Genomic DNA, 17,580 nt, shown 5'->3' on the forward strand with positions numbered 1-17,580 from the left:
AACCCATTAGAAATTTGACCAGGATAATTTACTTTTCTATTTCTATGCCTCTCTTTAATAGCATTTCTTTCATTTTAACTGACACTTTATTATTTGGTACATCATTTTACAATATTAGCTCAACCTCTGAAACACGGTTCTTAGTTCAGCTACTTAGCCTGTCCCATTGCCACCACCCTTAGAATGTGTAGGCTGGGAATGTGAATGTGTATGTACTTTTTTAGGCAGTTGATATTGTATTGTTGTCTGAAAGCCCAAATTCATAAAGATAGTTCTCAACTTATGACCACAATAAGGACCACAAAATTCATTGTTATGCGGTGTAGTCATTAAGTGAGGCATCATGTGATCGCACCTGATTTTGCGACCTTTTTTGCTGTGGTCATTAAGCACAGTTCCCCACTGACTTTGTTTGTCAGAAACCATCTGGGAAGGTCAAAAATGGCAATCACGTGATCCCGGGATGCTGCAACTGTAAATACATGCTGGTTGCCAAATGTCCAAATTTTGATCACGTGACCATGGGGATGCTGCAATGATCATAAGTGTGAGGACCAGTCATAAGTCACTTTTTTCAGCACTGTCATAACTTTGAACGGTCACTAAACGAATGGTTTAGTGTCGAGGACTACATGTAGTGAATGTTAGATTGAATGATGTAGCAAGAAGTATGGATCTGAAAATGAATCAAAGACCAAAGTAGTTGTATTTCACAGGGAAAAGGAGGTGAACAATTGGAAGTTATACATAAATCAAACAAAGAGAATGTTATTTTTAACACACATCCTAGCATGGCATGGTCCAACCACAGATAAAACCTAAACAGGTTTAGGTTTTGCCTAAAAATTACACAAAAGCAATAAAAGTAATATGCTTCATGGCATACTTAAAATCACAGTAAGAATAGCACTATAAAATTATAAAATTATTATAAATTCTATGCCTACCAGCCATCTTACTTTATTAATAAGATGTACAGAAAAACAGCCCTACTAACATTCTCAGCATTGGCTCACAACCACTTCCGCCAGTTGGCTTTATTAAATAAAAAAAATTCAAATCATTCTTCAGTGCACCCAAAGTTGCATGGAGCCAGAGTAGAAGGGAAGAAAATTTCTTAAAAATGGACTCAGGTTTTGAATGCAAATAAGGTGCAGCAACATGCAGAAAGGTAATACAGGTATGAGTTACAACCATTAATTCAGTGACAGTTCGAAGTTGTGAACTTTGTTGAGTGGTGCTCAACAAAGGGACTTATGACCAGTCCTCGAAGTTCCTGCTGTTGCAGCGCCCCCAAAGTCACATTAACAAAATTCAGGTGCCTGGCAACCAGCTTGCGCTTATGACCAGTTGCAGCTTTCCATGGTCACATGATCACCATTTGTACCCTTCCCTGCTGGCTTCCCCCAAGCAAAGTCAATGGGAAGCCAGCAAGCAAGATTGCAAGTCACTGGGATAAATCTCCCCCCTGCCTTTCTTCACTCACACTCATGAAGCCCTCCTTCCCCCCCTCACTTGTAACCCCTCACTTGCAACTGGCGAGAGCGGGATGGGGGTAGTGCATCCATCCTTGCTTGACCTCTCGGCGGCTTTCGATACCATCGACCATGGTATCCTTTTGGGTCGGCTGCAGGAGTTGGGGCTGGGTGGCACAGTGTTGTGCTGGTTCAGCTCTTTTCTCCAAGGCCAAACCCAATCGGTGTTGATAGAGAGTGAGAGTTCCAACCCACGGCCCCTACTCTGTGGGGTGCCTCAGGGTTCGGTGCTTTCACCGCTCCTAATTAACATCTACATGAAACCGTTGGGTGAGAACATCCGGCACCATGGGATGAGGTATCATCAGTATGCTGATGATACCCAATTATACATCTCCATCCCAGGTGACCCAAGTGATGCTGTGACTACCCTCTCGTGCCTGGAGGCTGTAGGGGCCTGGATGGGGGTCAACAGGCTTCAGCTGAACCCTGGTAAGACGGACTGGCTGTGGGTACAGGGAGCCTCAAGATCGAGGAGTTTATCCCCAGATAGACCCAGTGCATAATCTGGGGGTCCTCCTGGACTCACAACTCCTGTTCGAAAAGCAGATGGCAGTCGTGGCTAGGACGGCCTTTGGGCAACTTCGTGTTGTGCGGCAATTACATCCCTTCCTCAATCAGGAGGCCCTCTGCACGGTCACTCATGCTCTGATCACCTCCCGGTTGGATTACTGTAACATGCTGTACATGGGGCTACCTTTGAAGAGTATCCGGAAGCTACAGCTGGTGCAGAATGCGGCAGCGTGGACAGTTCTGAATGCCCTAGGAGGGCACATACAACACTGCTGTTATGCGAGCTGCATTGGTTACCAGTTTGCTTCCAGGTCCAATTCAAGGTGTTGGTCATCACCTTTAAAGCCCTTCATGGCATAGGACCAGGTTATCTGAGGAGCCGTCTTGCCCCGGTTACTCCAGCCCAACCCACCCGGTCCAGCAGAATGGGCATGTTGCACACCCCACTGGTCAAGGAATTTCGACTGGTGGGGTCTAGGCAGAGGGCCTTTTCTGCTGTGGCCCCCACCCTATGGACAGTTCTGAATGCCCGGCGTACCCCCACTCTCATGGCGTTCAGGAAAGGGGTGAAATCCTGGCTGTGCCAGAAGGCCTGGGGGCCAGATGGGGGCTCGCACTAGTGGAGGTGGCTTGTGGGGTGATTGACCTTGCCCCCCGTCATCTTGAATGTTTTTAGTATTTATATACAGGGTTTGTTGTCAATATTTAATTTTTAATGGATTTATTTTAACTATTTATGGGGCATTTTTAATTGTTGATGGGGTTTCTGATTTTAACTGTGAGCCACCCAGAGTCACCCGTTGGGGGGAGATGAGCGGCATACAAATTTAATAATAAATAAAATAAATAACTCCCACACACACACCCTCATTCCTTGGCCTCCTTGCGCTTGCACACACACACATGTACATATCCCGCACCCTCTTTCCATGGCCTTCCTTTCCTCGGCCTCCCTGTGATCATGCACACACACATACCCTGCACCCTCTTTGCTCAGCCTCCCTGTGCTCATACACATGCATACATGTGCCCTCTTTCCACGGCCACCTTGCAATCGCACACACACACCCCGTGCCCTCTTTCCTTGGTCTCCCTGCAATCGTACGTACACACACACATGTACCCCACAACCTCTGTCCATGGCCTCCATGTGATCATACACACCCTGCACCCTCTTTCCTTGGCCTCCCTGCAATTGCATGCACCCTGCACCCTCTTTCCATGGTCTCTCTGCAGTCACACACACACATGTACCCCGTACCATTTTTCCACAGCCTCCCTGTGCTCATGCCACACTGAGCACCCCCTCCCGACATACACACAGCCTGTGCTGGGCCTCCCAGGGCCTCCCCCCATGACACCCCCATGCTCCTTACTTGGGACTTCCTCTGTTTCCCACTTAACACTTCCTGCTTAACGACCTGTGTGTCTTGGGTTACCACAACAACCAGAACTGCCTGGATTGTGGTCACTAAGCAATGCGATCACATGATATCATGCTTTGTGACCGCATGACTTAGCGATGGCAATTCCAGTCCCAATTCCAGTCATAACTCAAGGACTACCTGTAGAAAAAAGCCCCTGTGCCACTGACTGTATAGTCTAAACAGGATCCTACCAAGTCAGGAGCTGGGACAGGTAGTAAGTAAGGCTAACTGAAGAGCCTTAAACACTACCACCAAGAGCTTAAGTTAGGCTTTCTTCTTAATAGAGAGCCAGTTTAAGACTCTGCGGCAGGTGGAAATGTAGGAAAAATTAGAGTTCCAGAATAATGCATACTGAAACTTCTGGACTGAGGTCAGAGAGAGAACAAAAGAAGGCCTGCCTGTAGACTGTTGTAGTAGTCCAGACAAGAGACCACCAGATCCTGAACTTAGAAATGTCAGGAGATGGAAACTGTTGAATTTGGCTGATGTTCAATAATTGAAAAAGACTCGCTCTCTCAGTTTCTGCTAAAAACGGCCAAAGGGAGAGCACATTATCATCAATTGGCAAAAAATTAACGCAAAATACAAAGTGTGTAGTTAGACTGTTTAGTAAAGATGGGAGAATGATGGAGAAATTTTAACTTGTGCAAATACTGAGAGAAGGATAATGGATAGTGTGAGATAAGGAATGAATGAAGTGAAAATGCTGTATGTAAGAGCGTATTTCTGCTCACCTTATTATATGAAAGTTAGAGTTAGATCAGGAGAAACAAAGTAAGTCAAATGCAGCGTGAACAGTGTATTTAAGGAATATATGTGGGGGGAAAAGAAGAGAGGGTCAAGAATGAGTAGATGCTGAATGAATGAACTTAATAACTTTTTATTTAAATAACAAAAACATTGCTAAAGAAAATGTGTTCAAGTTCTTTATGAATGTGGTGGAAACAAGGATAGAAAAGCATGAAGTATAGTGAGTGATGTAAACTTGATTTGGCTATATTTCTTGTTTTCTTATCTCATGCCTTTAATTTCTTTGGCTTACTATTTCTTACTCCTTTCTGTGCTCTGTATGATGTTGCTTATTTGCGCTCACAAGATGGGCAGCCATATAAATTGATTAAAATAAAATAATGATTAATGCTGCCATTTTATGGCTTTCTATGAGGCTTTCAACTATTATTTCCAGACAATAGGCAGCATCCAATGTCATAAGAGCAGAAATTTCCTCACTATGTTCTGTCTTTCACTCTTCTGCCTCTCTTTACCCTCTCCCAATCTGCTGTGGAAGATCCTTGAACCATCCCAACTTGACCTGAAGCTCATATGATGACAGGCTGCAGAATAGTGAAAAATCATCCTAGTCAGTGGTAGAAACAGTGAATATTAATACCAATTATTTAACCTCCAGACAATATACTAAAACAGGTGAACATGGATTGGTACTGTTTATGTTTGTAAACTATTAATATGTTTTTCTTTTACAGGGCCAAACTTGGAATGCCCCAATTTTTAAGTCCAGAAGCTCAGAGTCTTCTTCGAATGCTTTTTAAGAGAAATCCTGCAAATAGATTAGGTAGAATATTAAATAAAGTTATGTAATTAAGATTTCAACAATAAATTAAATAATCATCTAAAAGTTTTTTGCTACTGTTTTTGTTAATAACCTTTAATAGGAGCAGGTCCTGATGGAGTTGAGGAAATTAAGAGGCATACATTTTTTGCCACAATAGACTGGAACGTAAGTATACCAATTAATAAAAGCACTATTATAAGAAATATATTTTATATATTTGTAATGTGTTAAAATTCATTTGTCTTAGAAATTGTACAGAAGAGAAATTAATCCACCATTTAAACCTGCAACTGGTAGACCTGAAGACACTTTTTATTTTGATCCTGAATTTACAGCAAAAACACCAAAAGGTAAGATATATACTATATCAAGGAAGTTTCTTCTTTAGTATATGCATGATTTCAACTTTTTGCTATGACACAAAGATGTACTAAGTTTCTTTTTTAAAAAGAAACTTTGCCATAGTGTTCATGCTATCATATGCAGTTCTTATATACTGAAAGAAATAATAACCTTGGCTTTGTATTATTTCCTTTCCATGATTTTATATTAAATGGCAAATATTTCTTGTAGCTAGACTTAAATGTATCGTGAGCCATCACATTTGTTTGGAGAAGCTATGCTTTGTATATTGCAGTTTGCCTGGATTTTGGAATTTATTTTCTTGAAAGTCCCATCTCTCTCTATTAGCCTTCCAGAAAGACATGGTTATTCTGTCAGGTATTTGACCTATCAGCCAGCTAAAATTCCATGTTTGAAAATTATTATAATTTACTTTATTTTCAACATCTATTGCTGTTATAGCTTATTTTTTATTGTGAACTGCCTTAAATATTTACAAAACTTATTAAACATACTTATCAATGTGTTCTTTTCAGATTCACCTGGTATTCCACCAAGTGCTAATGCTCATCAACTTTTCCGGGGTTTCAGTTTTGTAGCTATTGCATCAGATGATGAAAATCAAGCAATGCAGACATCTGGTGGGCATTCAATTGTTCAGGTGAATGTTCTTAATGAAGAACTTTTAGATTGGCTGTTGTCTAGGCCAATATTCACAGAACAAATATCACTTGTGTAGTTTTGAACGCAGATGGCTGCATGTAAAACACCTGATGCAAAGATGTTTCATATGTGTGAAACTTACTTTGGAAGAATTACATTGTTGTTTTGTAAGTTACTTGTACAGCTGATGAACAATAAAAACTGTGCAGCAGCCTAGTTTGACATGACGTTCTGTGGATATGGTTTTTTCAATGTTGATTACAGCTTACAAAATCTCAAACACTAAAGGAACATAATCATTTCCACACTAGTGACTTCTAGCATCTTCTGGAGTTATCCAACCATCATTGTGCCAAAATAATAACAAAGAGGAGATGCTTTGCATCATTTCCACAACGGCTGAGTTGATGTTATGAAGATGCTGTAAGTTATTAGTGGGGAATTGCTTTTAGCATCTAACTCATTCCCTGGCAAAATAAACAAAGAAGAATCATACTACTTCTGCCTTTCTTGCTCTGTGGATATATTTTGATTCAAATTCATTTAAAACATTTATAAATGTTCATTATAGACATATGTTTTTCCCTGCTGTTTTTTATTAAAACATTTAACCACTTTTTTGGTATGGTTAACATCAGATAACTTTGTTCAACTTTTTGTCATAAAACAATTATTTATCTTCCTGTATATATTTCAACACTATTTAGTATGCCTGAACATGAGCATTCCAACAATAAAATAAAAGTTAGATTCATTTTATTTTAAATTTAAGGTATTTTGATACAAACAGCTAAGAGAACTCATTAATTAATAATGTTATTTTGGTAGCAGTTGCACAGGAACAGCATTCAATTTACTGACGGATATGAAGTCAAACAAGATATAGGAGTTGGATCCTATTCCGTTTGCAAGCGATGTATACATAAAACCACAAATATGGAATATGCTGTAAAGGTAATCACTGTCAAATTGTATCAGAAATATTACTATTAGTTGTGTTGTTGTTTAGGTGGTTATTATGGGTTGGGTTAGGAGGTTGAAAGTATATTTGAAATTTTGACTCTAAGAGAAGGGATAGGAGCTTAGAGACTTCTGTAGATGAAAGATTTTGAGGGTCAGAAGTAGAAAACTGTAAGAGGGTGAAATGAAGTTCTTTAATTTTTTTTTTTTTTTTTGGTGCCTTCAAGTCAATTTTTGCCTCCTGGCAACTGTCTGGACAAGTCCCTGCAGTTTTCTTGGCAAGATTTCAGAAATAGTTTGCCACTGCCTGCTTCCTAGAGCTGAGAAAGAGTGACTGGCCCAAGGTCACCCAGCTAGCTTCAAGGCTAAAGCGAGACTAGAACTCACACTCTCCTGGTTTCTAGCCCAGTGCCTTAACCACTGTCCCAAACTGGCTCTCTCTTTAAACTTAGGGGGAAAATATTAAAGCTGGTTGTTCTTATCAATTTTTTTTTTTTTTGGTGAAAGACCTAAAATGTAAGTTGTTAAAATAAAATTATTGATTAATATATATTTTCTCCTTTAGATTATAGACAAGAGTAAAAGAGACCCCACAGAGGAAATAGAAATATTGCTACGATATGGACAGCATCCAAATATTATTACTCTCAAAGATGTGAGTAGATAAAAAGATAGCATATTCATTGTACATCAGTCATCAATATCAATGTGTTATTTACATTCTGTTAGCTATCAGGTCAGAAAAGTAGCTAATTTTGTCCAGCATACATAATGTATCTATTCTGGCTCACCTCTGGAGCTGTGAACTGCAAACATTTTTCTGACCCAATACTTTAGCAGGTTGTTTACTTAGAAGACATAGGTTGAAAGAGGTGGACTGTTTTTCTGGCTGACAGAAGCACAGATCAGGGAATGAAATGATCAATCTTTGTAAATAGGCTCACAATCATCAGTATTATTATGTGATCTTAGGATATTAATGGATTTGTAATAAAATCAATGAGGATGGCTTTCTAAGGACCCAAGGTGGTGAATAGTGAGTGGCATCAGTAGACCCACAGGTTTGCCAAGCATGTCCTTGGTTCTTATACAAGTGGGACAGCCTAGGACATAATGGCAGAACTCTGTCTGCAGCTCTGCCCCCAGAGTTCCCCAGAAATAGGATGTATTGTCTTGTATAGACCATAAATGACAGGTTATGGAGCTGCAATAACAACAACAAAAAGGAAAATAATAAAAATATTATAGGAAAATATTTAGTTTCTGACTTCCCCCTTGTACTCCGATTTTTCAGTACCTGCTGGCATAAGCTTTAGAAACCATACTCTAAAGGTCTGTATTTACCTTGCTACATTATATGTACACACAAACAGGAAGTACATTTTCAAACACAGATGTAAACTTTTCTTGGCAGAAATGGATGTTAAAGGTATGGAATTTAGTTCTTCCTGAGAAATTAAAACATTAAAATAAATGGTTTTAAAATAAACAAACAAACATGTATCAGATGCATAAACATGGATGCCTGAGCTCTTTTATTTTTCATTCATTATATTCTGAGAGGATCTCTTTCCACTCAGCTATCATTTTGGAAGACATTATTTTAAAATGACCTTTTCACATTATTGATTGAACCATCAAACTTTGTTGTTTATTTTTCTTTCTGTATTTGTATGATATTTTATGTAATCATTTGGTCTTATTTCAATTTTAGTGATATTTTTTAACTGAGTTATTAATTCTTTATCTTGGGATATTTTCTGGATTCTTCAGATATCATAGACTGTTTCAGCTGATGGTAACCAGTCTTTTAAAGAGTATTTTGAGGTTGATCCAGCAGGTTCCATCTTCCTTTGTGAAATCATTTTGTGTATTACTTTCAATTGCATGATATGATTGAATATTTAAATGATGTTAATTTTCAGGTATACGATGATGGAAAATATGTGTATCTGGTAACAGAACTCATGAAAGGCGGAGAACTGCTGGACAAAATCCTTAGGCAAAAATTTTTTTCTGAAAGAGAAGCTAGTGCTGTCTTATTGACAATTACAAAAACTGTTGAATACCTTCATGCACAAGGGGTAAGTGTTTTTGTCAGGTACCTATTTTTAAAATCATTATCTGTCAGACTTTGGCATCTGCCTCAAACTAAAGGTGATTCTATTCTACGAATTCTCACAAAGTCTCTTTAACAAGATTTATTGAGAATAAAGAGACTGGATTACAAGAACTCCAACTGAACTGTTTCCATCTAAAACCAATGTGTACCAAAGAAGGTTAGAGACTACTTTATTCTTCTGGCTGTTTTCCTGCAAAGCTGCAAACTGGCAGGTCTTTTCAGTGGTCATGAAGGCGCCTGCAGCTGATTTTTACGCAGTGGTCTCCTGTATTGTAGTACCTTTACCAGTTTGGAAATGAACCATTAGGTTTTCTGAATTCGTTTCTCTGATAAAAGAGGTGTGTTCTTTCATCACTTTATGTATCCAAAATAGATGTATTCTTTTATCATTTCTGTTGTATACACTAAAAAGCTGCTTTCCTATCCCTCCTTGATGCCTTTCCCATATTGTCTGGACATACGTTAATGAACTATAATTTGTGGAAAATGTCCAAACTAATGGAAATTCTACAGAATGCTTGCAGATATACATGAAAAGATTGCACCTGCTAAAATTAAAAATTAATGTGTTTAAGCTGAAAAGATAAAAGATGAAAACAGAAGTCACATTAATTATGCATATTAAGTATTTGAAAAAATGAATGGTCATGTTGGCATGCACAAAAACAGGACCACTCAAACTGTTGGAAACATCCCTTTGAATACTTTTTAAATATAAAAAATAAACAAGAATGTAAATAAGTAAGGTAGTATTCTATGCCTTTAATAGAAATTACAGTAATTTTTTGTTTTGTTTTTCTTAAGGTTGTACACAGAGATTTGAAACCTAGTAATATCCTATATGTTGATGAATCAGGCAATCCAGAATCTATTCGAATTTGTGATTTTGGCTTTGCAAAGCAGCTGAGAGCAGAAAATGGCCTTTTAATGACACCCTGTTATACAGCAAATTTTGTTGCTCCAGAGGTAAAATACGATTTATTTGTCCCTCCCTCCCTTTCAAAAAGCATGCAATCTGGTGATTCCTTTTTTTCCCCTTTTTTCTTTAAATAAATTTATTCATTTAAATTTGGAAAAATACAAAATATAGCCAAATACCCTAAAAATAAAACTAAACGGAATAATCCTTTAACTTAAAAAAAAAAGATAGAAACCATAAAAAGAGAAGGGAAACAAAACCAAACAAACTAAAAACATCAATGTAATGTTGAATTATATGCCAAAGCTTTGGAATCTGACTGTTTATTATATCATGGGGGGGGGGGCCGGTAAAAATTATATTGTGAAATTGGAAAAGTGATATTATTCCAGATGTTAAAGAATGGCTTTTGGAAATATGTAAGCTTATCAAAGGCTTTTTCTGCATCTAAAGATAGTTAGTATAGCAGTGTCCATTCTATACTTGCCTATATCCAGTATATCAATTAATAAACATATTGTCTGATGCCTGAGGACTTTTTGTAAACCCTGACTGGGAGTAATGAATTATTTGTGGTAAAACCTTCTGCAACCATCTACCCAGCATAATAGTTAAGATCTTGGTATTTATTTATATTTCAAATTGAGTCACCGCCCAGCTCACTCAAGAGCAACTCTGGGCAGTTTACAGTAAACAAGAATAAATATTAATAAAAATACAATAAAAAAAACATGTTCATATATAAATAATGGCTTCTAAGATACTGATAGTAAATAAAGGTTACAGGAGCATCTTCAAGGTGTCAGCCACCCGCAGGGTTGGTTGCCCTTCTTCTCGCCCCACACGAGTTGGCAGAGCCAAGTCTTCACCCCTTTCCAGAAGATTGGGAGAGCAGGGTCTTGCCTTACCTCTGGTGGGAGAGTATTCCATAGGGCAGGGCAATGGCAGAGAAAGCTCTCCTGGGCCCCACCAGTCGACATTCTTTTGTAGACGAAGTCCTTAACATACCTTCTCTGCCTGACCAGGTGGGACGGGCTGATGTATCCACCTTGATTAATGAAATAGGCCTATAACTAGCACAACATTTTAGGATCTTTACCTAGTTTTAAAATCACCCATATGTATGCCCCATAAAACAATGATGACAATTTAACATCCTAAAAAGATTTATTATTCACATCCAAAAGTATAGGGCCCAGCAAATTTGCAAATGCCTTGTACCATTCCCCTGAAAAGCCATCCAGGCCAGGAGCATTGCCATTTTGCAACAGCTGTTTAGAATCCATTTGTTCCTGAAATGACAGGAAAACTCTCCATAAATCAATATTATCTGATGATAAAAACTGAATATCCACCTGACTCAGAAATTGATCAGCTTCATATTGGTCCCCTTATTATCCAAACTGTATATTGACTTATAGAAAAGAAAAAAACTGATTATTAATGGCTTCAGAATCAAACACAATCTGGCCATTCTCAGTGACTATTTCAGAAATTCAGCTCTGTTGATTTTGTTGCTTCAAACTAACTGGCTTTTTCACCAGAATTCTAATACTTTATTCAACTGAATTCTACCTTACCAACATAAAAATCCTCTAACTGCAATTTAGCTAACAGAATTGCTTTATAAGCCTGCTGTGTGGGCTCTTTTATATAATCCAACAATCTCCCTTTAACCAAAATTTCTAGCTGTTGGTGCAAAAACATTTTTTCTCACTTCCTCATAGAAACATAAGCTATACAAGTAGTCCTCACTTAGCAACCACTTGTTCAGCGACCGTTCAAAGTTGTGATGGCTCTGAACAAGTGGTACTTACGACTGGTCCTCAAAGTTCCAGCTGTCGCACCACCTCTCTGGTATCATGATCACAGTCTGGGCACTTGGCAACCAACTCACACTTACAACAGTTGCAGCTCCCCATTGTCACACAGTAGTCATTTGCAACCTTCCCTGACAGCTTCCCACAAGCAAAGTCAATGGGTATCAGGCCCAGCCCAAGAACAACAATGGAACAGTCCTGTTGAGTTCAGTTCCTTTATTTGCTTACACCATTTAGACAGAATCTTGCCAGACTAAATCTATACTACTGCAACTAGTGGATATACCCTAGGAGATACTAGGAAGTGGCTATCCTGAACCTCTTATGCTTCCCACACTCCACCTCTGGACTGTGTTGTCTTTTGTCTCCTTGCTCTTCCTGGAATGCACCCCCTCCTTCTGATAGCCTTGCTCTCTGCTGGAATCCACCACATCAACCTCCCCTTCGTAGGTACATTCAATCACAATGGGGAAGACGGCAGGGAAGGTCGTAAGTCACTCCCCTAAGTATCCCCCACCCAACAGCAGCCACCCCCAGGCCTGAAATCTTTCATGCATGCCACTGCAGCCACCTATGCCACTCTACCCTATCCAGCAGCAGCCCCCCCAGGCCCGAAATTGCTCAAGTGCACCACTGCGGCCATGTGCCACCCTTCTTCAACCAGCAGCAGCCATTTACCTGCCTAAGGGCCTGCTTGCAAACTGCCTGGGACTTGCAGCTTCCTGCCAGCTTTCCCACTGACTTTGGTTGTTGGATGCCTGCAGGAAGTTACGAGGAGGTCCTCACTTAACAACCCGCAATCCTTGCTTAACAGTGGGGATTGCTGTGATTGCTGTCACTAAGCGATGCAGTCATGTGACATCACGGTTTACAACTGCATTGCTTAACACTGGAAATTCCAGCCCCAATTACCATCATTAAGCAAAGACTACCTGTAGTATAATTTCACATGCAAGCCTTGTAAGTATATAATTTATTCAGCTCATGTAGTTATATATTCTTATCCAATGTGCCAATATCTTTACAAATGTTTAGCTATCTCAGAAAATAATTTGCCATTATTAGCCTTTGTAGGGTTACACATTGATTCCAATTTATCCATCACCTGAGGAGTTGATTAATCTTGAGAAGGATTCTCAACCCAGATTGAATTATATCAGAAGGCACAATAGGTGTTTCAGTTTGAATACCAAGAATTTCAGCAGTGGAAACTGTTTCATCTTGAGGTTTGACCATCAAGTCTAACACTTCAGTGGTGGAGGAGCTGGGAATTTTCTACTCAACTTTTTCATCTTCATTTTACAAGGCATAATTAAAATCAAAGATTATAAAAACCACTTAGTTCAGTAAAAACAAAACAAAACTCTAAAAAAGGCTCACCACAATATCACTCTGACTAAAGTAGTTTGAGGAGTGATCAAACGGGCAGCTACTTAGATCTCCATGCCACTGGAATTCTGCAGTCTGATGATTCCTATCAAGATAATTTAAGGTAACTTCTTAATCCTACATGCATTGGCCAAGCCTCAGAGTTCATGGGACATTCCTACCTTTTCCTTATTTTTAAAGAATTTGAGGCTGCTGGTCATACATAAAAGAAATCAAGAAATTGGATATGTGGTTTTTTACTTCTTGAATTACATGAGATGTAATTACATGAGCTGAATGAATTACATGAAATGGAGAAACAACTCTGCAAATGAATTTATCTAAATTGTTTCTTGTTTCATTTTGGTAGTATTATATTGATTACCCTTTATTTATGTGAATGATTTATTTCTATTTCTGTTTTCTTTCTTTGCTCCTATAGTGGTTGTACAGTGATGATTAAACATTTTTACTTCAGTGACAGAGCTTACATTGATTTAATAATTCAAATATTGTTTATTAAATTTGTTCTGGATAATTTGTAATGGATAAGGCAACTTCAGTTTCTCAGTGATTTTGTAGTAAAGGTAATATTTACAATTAAGATAATTGATTTTTCTGTAGAATGTAATTAATAATATCCTTTCCATAGGTGTTAAAAAGGCAAGGGTATGATGTGGCATGTGACATATGGAGCCTTGGTGTCCTTCTGTATACAATGTTGACTGGGTATGTTTGTATCAGCTTATTTTGTCCTGTGTTAATATATAAAAGTAAATTAGAGTTCTTGTAAGTAAGAACATTTTTAGAACAACTATGCCACAGAAATATTACTTACATAAACATATCAGCCCATGCTTTGTTAGCATCTGCTTGTGTTCTCTTCCTTTCTTATATTCCAGTCTACCATACTTCCTTATTCCTGCACTGTTCACATCATAGTTGTTTACATATGCAGGCTTATGTTTTCCTAGCATCTGTCTGAGACACAAATATTCTCTTGTGTTAGGCTCTCCCTATTAGCACTGTCTCATGTTTCTTAAAATTGATGCTAGTTTCTAAATGGTATTCCTTTAGATTTTTAAGGCTTGACATTTACTGAATTAGTTGCTAATGGAAACAAGCAATATAGATAATTGATAGATTGACTATTATTATTTGTTTTTATTCCTATTTGGAAACAAATTTGGAAAATTTGTTATTTATTGTTTTCTCTGTGATTTACACATGTGATTATCTGTGCCTATAATAAATTTTGCTCAAAATCTTCCAGATCTCAAGAATTTTGGCAGAATTACATTTTTCTGCTGACTGCATATGCAGCTAGGCTTGGCTTTTTGCTGGTTTGGATCTCAAGATATATTCTTCAGTTCTTTCTATGTGAATCTCTAAATTACCAGGCTTGCATGGCAAAATGCCAGGTAACCTCACTCTTTGTCCCTCTCCCAGGTGATAAAGAGACAATTAGCAGTTAGCACCCAGGATGCCAAGCAAAGTTGCTGCAAGATGGTGGCTAAGGTAATGGTTACCTCTATTGCTATCTGGCGCCATGCTTGGTTCCACTCCATAGATTTAACAGAAGCCGAAATCAGTATTGTCACATATTACTATGTAAACTGCTGAAGTTCAAAGTGAAGATGCAGCAGCTTAGATTTGTGGCATATTGTTTGGGCTTCTAGCCAGCTCTACATGTGTTTTACCAATCCTGATACCATTCCTCATTTGACAGCAGGCCTTTAGTTTCCATTGATGATTATCTGTCCTCCTAGCTTATTTCTCTCCCAGTTTTATGAAATCTTATACCAAATTGACATAAGTGGTCATTTTGACTGCATTCTTCCATTACCCCAGTCTTTGAGAGGTAGCTGACATGGTTTTGATGGTCCTGGTTTTCCATCACTCTGGAAAAGAGGGTTCTTTCTATAGTGACTTAAGTTGCCACTTGTAGTACTAAGTGCTTCTTCCCCCAGGACATCTGGCTTCAGCAATCACCTCCTCAGCCTTGTCTCATGAAGTAAAGTTCTCTAATGCAAAGGTGCTTTTGAGTCAATTCTTCATAAGGACACCATTTGGTTTCTATTTCAGATACTTTGCTATTCCATAATGATATGGAAGGCTTTGCCCTTTTCTCAGTTTGAGGGGTGTTAATTTCCTTCTCTCCCTCTCCCAATTCTAGATGGTTATCCTGACCGTAATCCTGCCTTTGTTGCACAAAGGCCTATGATTTGCATATGTTGCTCTGATAGATGTCAATATTCATATCTCTGTTGTCCCTTGGTATTGCTTGTATTTAGACTTGTTTCAGAAACTTTTCAGTTTTTATTCTTTCGTTTGACCCAGCTATAGCCCCTGAGTGTTTACTAAGTATATGGCCATAATGGTAGCCATTTATTCCTACCTAGATGATTGCCTCATGGTGGGGACATCTAGGTATTCTTTGAAATAGGACACTGAACAGTGTCTTTTCTGGCCTCTTTGGCACTGTATTAATGTTGAGAAATCTCACTTTTCCCCACTTTTCATTTGGGGCCAATCTGGATATGCCTGGAAGGCTTCTCAACTGACAAGATAAATATAATTCAATATATGGTACTGAATTGCTGGATCATTATCACCTATAGGTTATTGTCTTTTAATATATAATCTCTGCCCTTGATTATTCCATTTGCCCAGCTTTGGGTACTTAAATGGTATATTCAGAATGGTGCATTCTGTGGAAAAATGGTTCATCATCTCATTCCCATTCATTGTATATTGATTTTGTCTCTTGGTTCCAGAAGAGGTACTAGGTTTACTATTGTGGATTTGTTTAGGCAATCTATTGATTGGTGTACCATTTGCTCCTCTTCAATAGTTACCACTGATGTGTTCTCAACTGACTTGGAAGCCCTCTGCTGATCTCTACAGATTCCTAGAACTTTGTCTCCAGTAGAGAAAGTAGTATCACATCTGTGTATTAGCTTTGTTGGCAGTGTGCAAGACACTCTGCCTTTGTGGTCATGCTCAAGCCTAGACTTGTAAATTGTAACAAACAATCCTATTATGGTCCTGTACACCAACAAACAAGAGAACCAGATGGCACCCTTCTGCCTTATTCTATATCTCTGAGACTAGTGTGTGGATTCAGTGAGACACTTTGTTTTTTTAGATAGGCCACCTTTTCTATATACTCTGACTGATCCAATTGCTGAACTGAGTTACAGCAATAAACAATTAAATATGTGGATATTGTCTTCCTGTCTGTACCAAGTAGCCTATTTCAAAGAGATCTTCATCTCTCCTGCTTCTTTATGGACCACAAAAGGAGAAACTCCCTTAGCACACTCAAAATAAATTACCACAACAATGTGGTGCACTAGAGAAGGGCAAAGCAGCCTTGTCATTGAGTGGTAAAGGAATTTGACTAGGCCAGTTGCTATATAGATGGTCGTCCTGCAGAACACTTTGTTCATTTAATAGATTTATATCCTATCTTTCATCCAGGAGCTCAAGGCACCAAGCTGTTTTACTTATACAAACCTGTGAGAGAAGGTAGCTGGCCTAAAGTCACCCAGCGAGTTTCCAAGGCTAAGACTAAGGCTAACCTAGAACACTTTAATCACTACACTGTAGATACAACCACTGATCTCATTAGGCATTACCAATTGTATTTTTAAGTACAACAGGAGTCAGACTTTGGCAAAGCAGTGCTGTCACCCATCATTTAGTAACCACCTGCCTGCTTCCAGATAAATGCTACTACCCATTTGTGTAAAACCACAAAGACCATAGGGAAGAAGAGCAGGTTATTTGACTTTAACTGTGATACTTCAAATGATTGTGCAGCTTCTTTCTTTTAATCTGTATTGAGTTTTCAGTGTCAGGAACAAAAGGGTGAGTAGGAACTGCACCAAGGGCATGTAAGTAAGTGGAGAGGGGCCTCTACCAAAATTCTTGACCTCTGGAAGATTCTGAACAAGTTTTGTGTATAAAGTCCATTTGTGTTAATTCATAGGTGACTACTTGAAGAATCAAAATTATAAGTAAATAGTCAAGTATACTTACACTATCTGAAATATCTGCTCAGGCAGAAGTTTCCTCACAGGCTGTACTACAGTAAAAAATAGTTTATATAAACCTCAGATTCATTCCTGTTCTTGCCTTAACATTTCTGTTAACAAATATTCTTCTGTTAGGTTCTAGGTCACCTATTAAGTGAAATATGTAAAGGTCATTGCTTCTGTGTGGCAGATACATATGTTAACTCCTCAGTCTATACTTCATACCTATTTTTAAGGAAATATGTGAATTAAAATAAATGTCCTTCCACTGGATTTGTTATAAAATAACACACAAGCT

General features: G+C 38.5%; 1 protein-coding gene across 4 annotated transcripts in view; it reads left to right on the forward strand.

Moving 5' to 3' along the window:
* Positions 1–17,580, forward strand: part of RPS6KA3 (ribosomal protein S6 kinase A3) — a 50,521-nt gene that overhangs the window by 27,789 nt on the left and 5,152 nt on the right. For 2 of the 4 annotated variants that reach the window (XM_088144840.1, XM_088144842.1), the window contains exons 11-19: positions 4,960–5,048; positions 5,149–5,213; positions 5,296–5,398; positions 5,927–6,051; positions 6,882–7,007; positions 7,579–7,668; positions 8,939–9,097; positions 9,940–10,101; positions 13,895–13,971. In XM_088144840.1, coding sequence (XP_088000966.1) covers positions 4,960–5,048; positions 5,149–5,213; positions 5,296–5,398; positions 5,927–6,051; positions 6,882–7,007; positions 7,579–7,668; positions 8,939–9,097; positions 9,940–10,101; positions 13,895–13,971 — 996 coding nt within the window. The remainder of the gene's footprint in view (positions 1–4,959; positions 5,049–5,148; positions 5,214–5,295; positions 5,399–5,926; positions 6,052–6,881; positions 7,008–7,578; positions 7,669–8,938; positions 9,098–9,939; positions 10,102–13,894; positions 13,972–17,580) is intronic. The other 2 variants (XM_088144841.1, XM_088144843.1) reach the window with 1 other exon arrangement.

Source organism: Python bivittatus, unplaced genomic scaffold (assembly GCF_059951505.1).
Source record: "Python bivittatus isolate LINGU-HERP-01145 unplaced genomic scaffold, Pbiv_v1 ctg000350_np1212, whole genome shotgun sequence".
In the NCBI taxonomy this organism is placed as follows: domain Eukaryota; kingdom Metazoa; phylum Chordata; class Lepidosauria; order Squamata; family Pythonidae; genus Python; species Python bivittatus.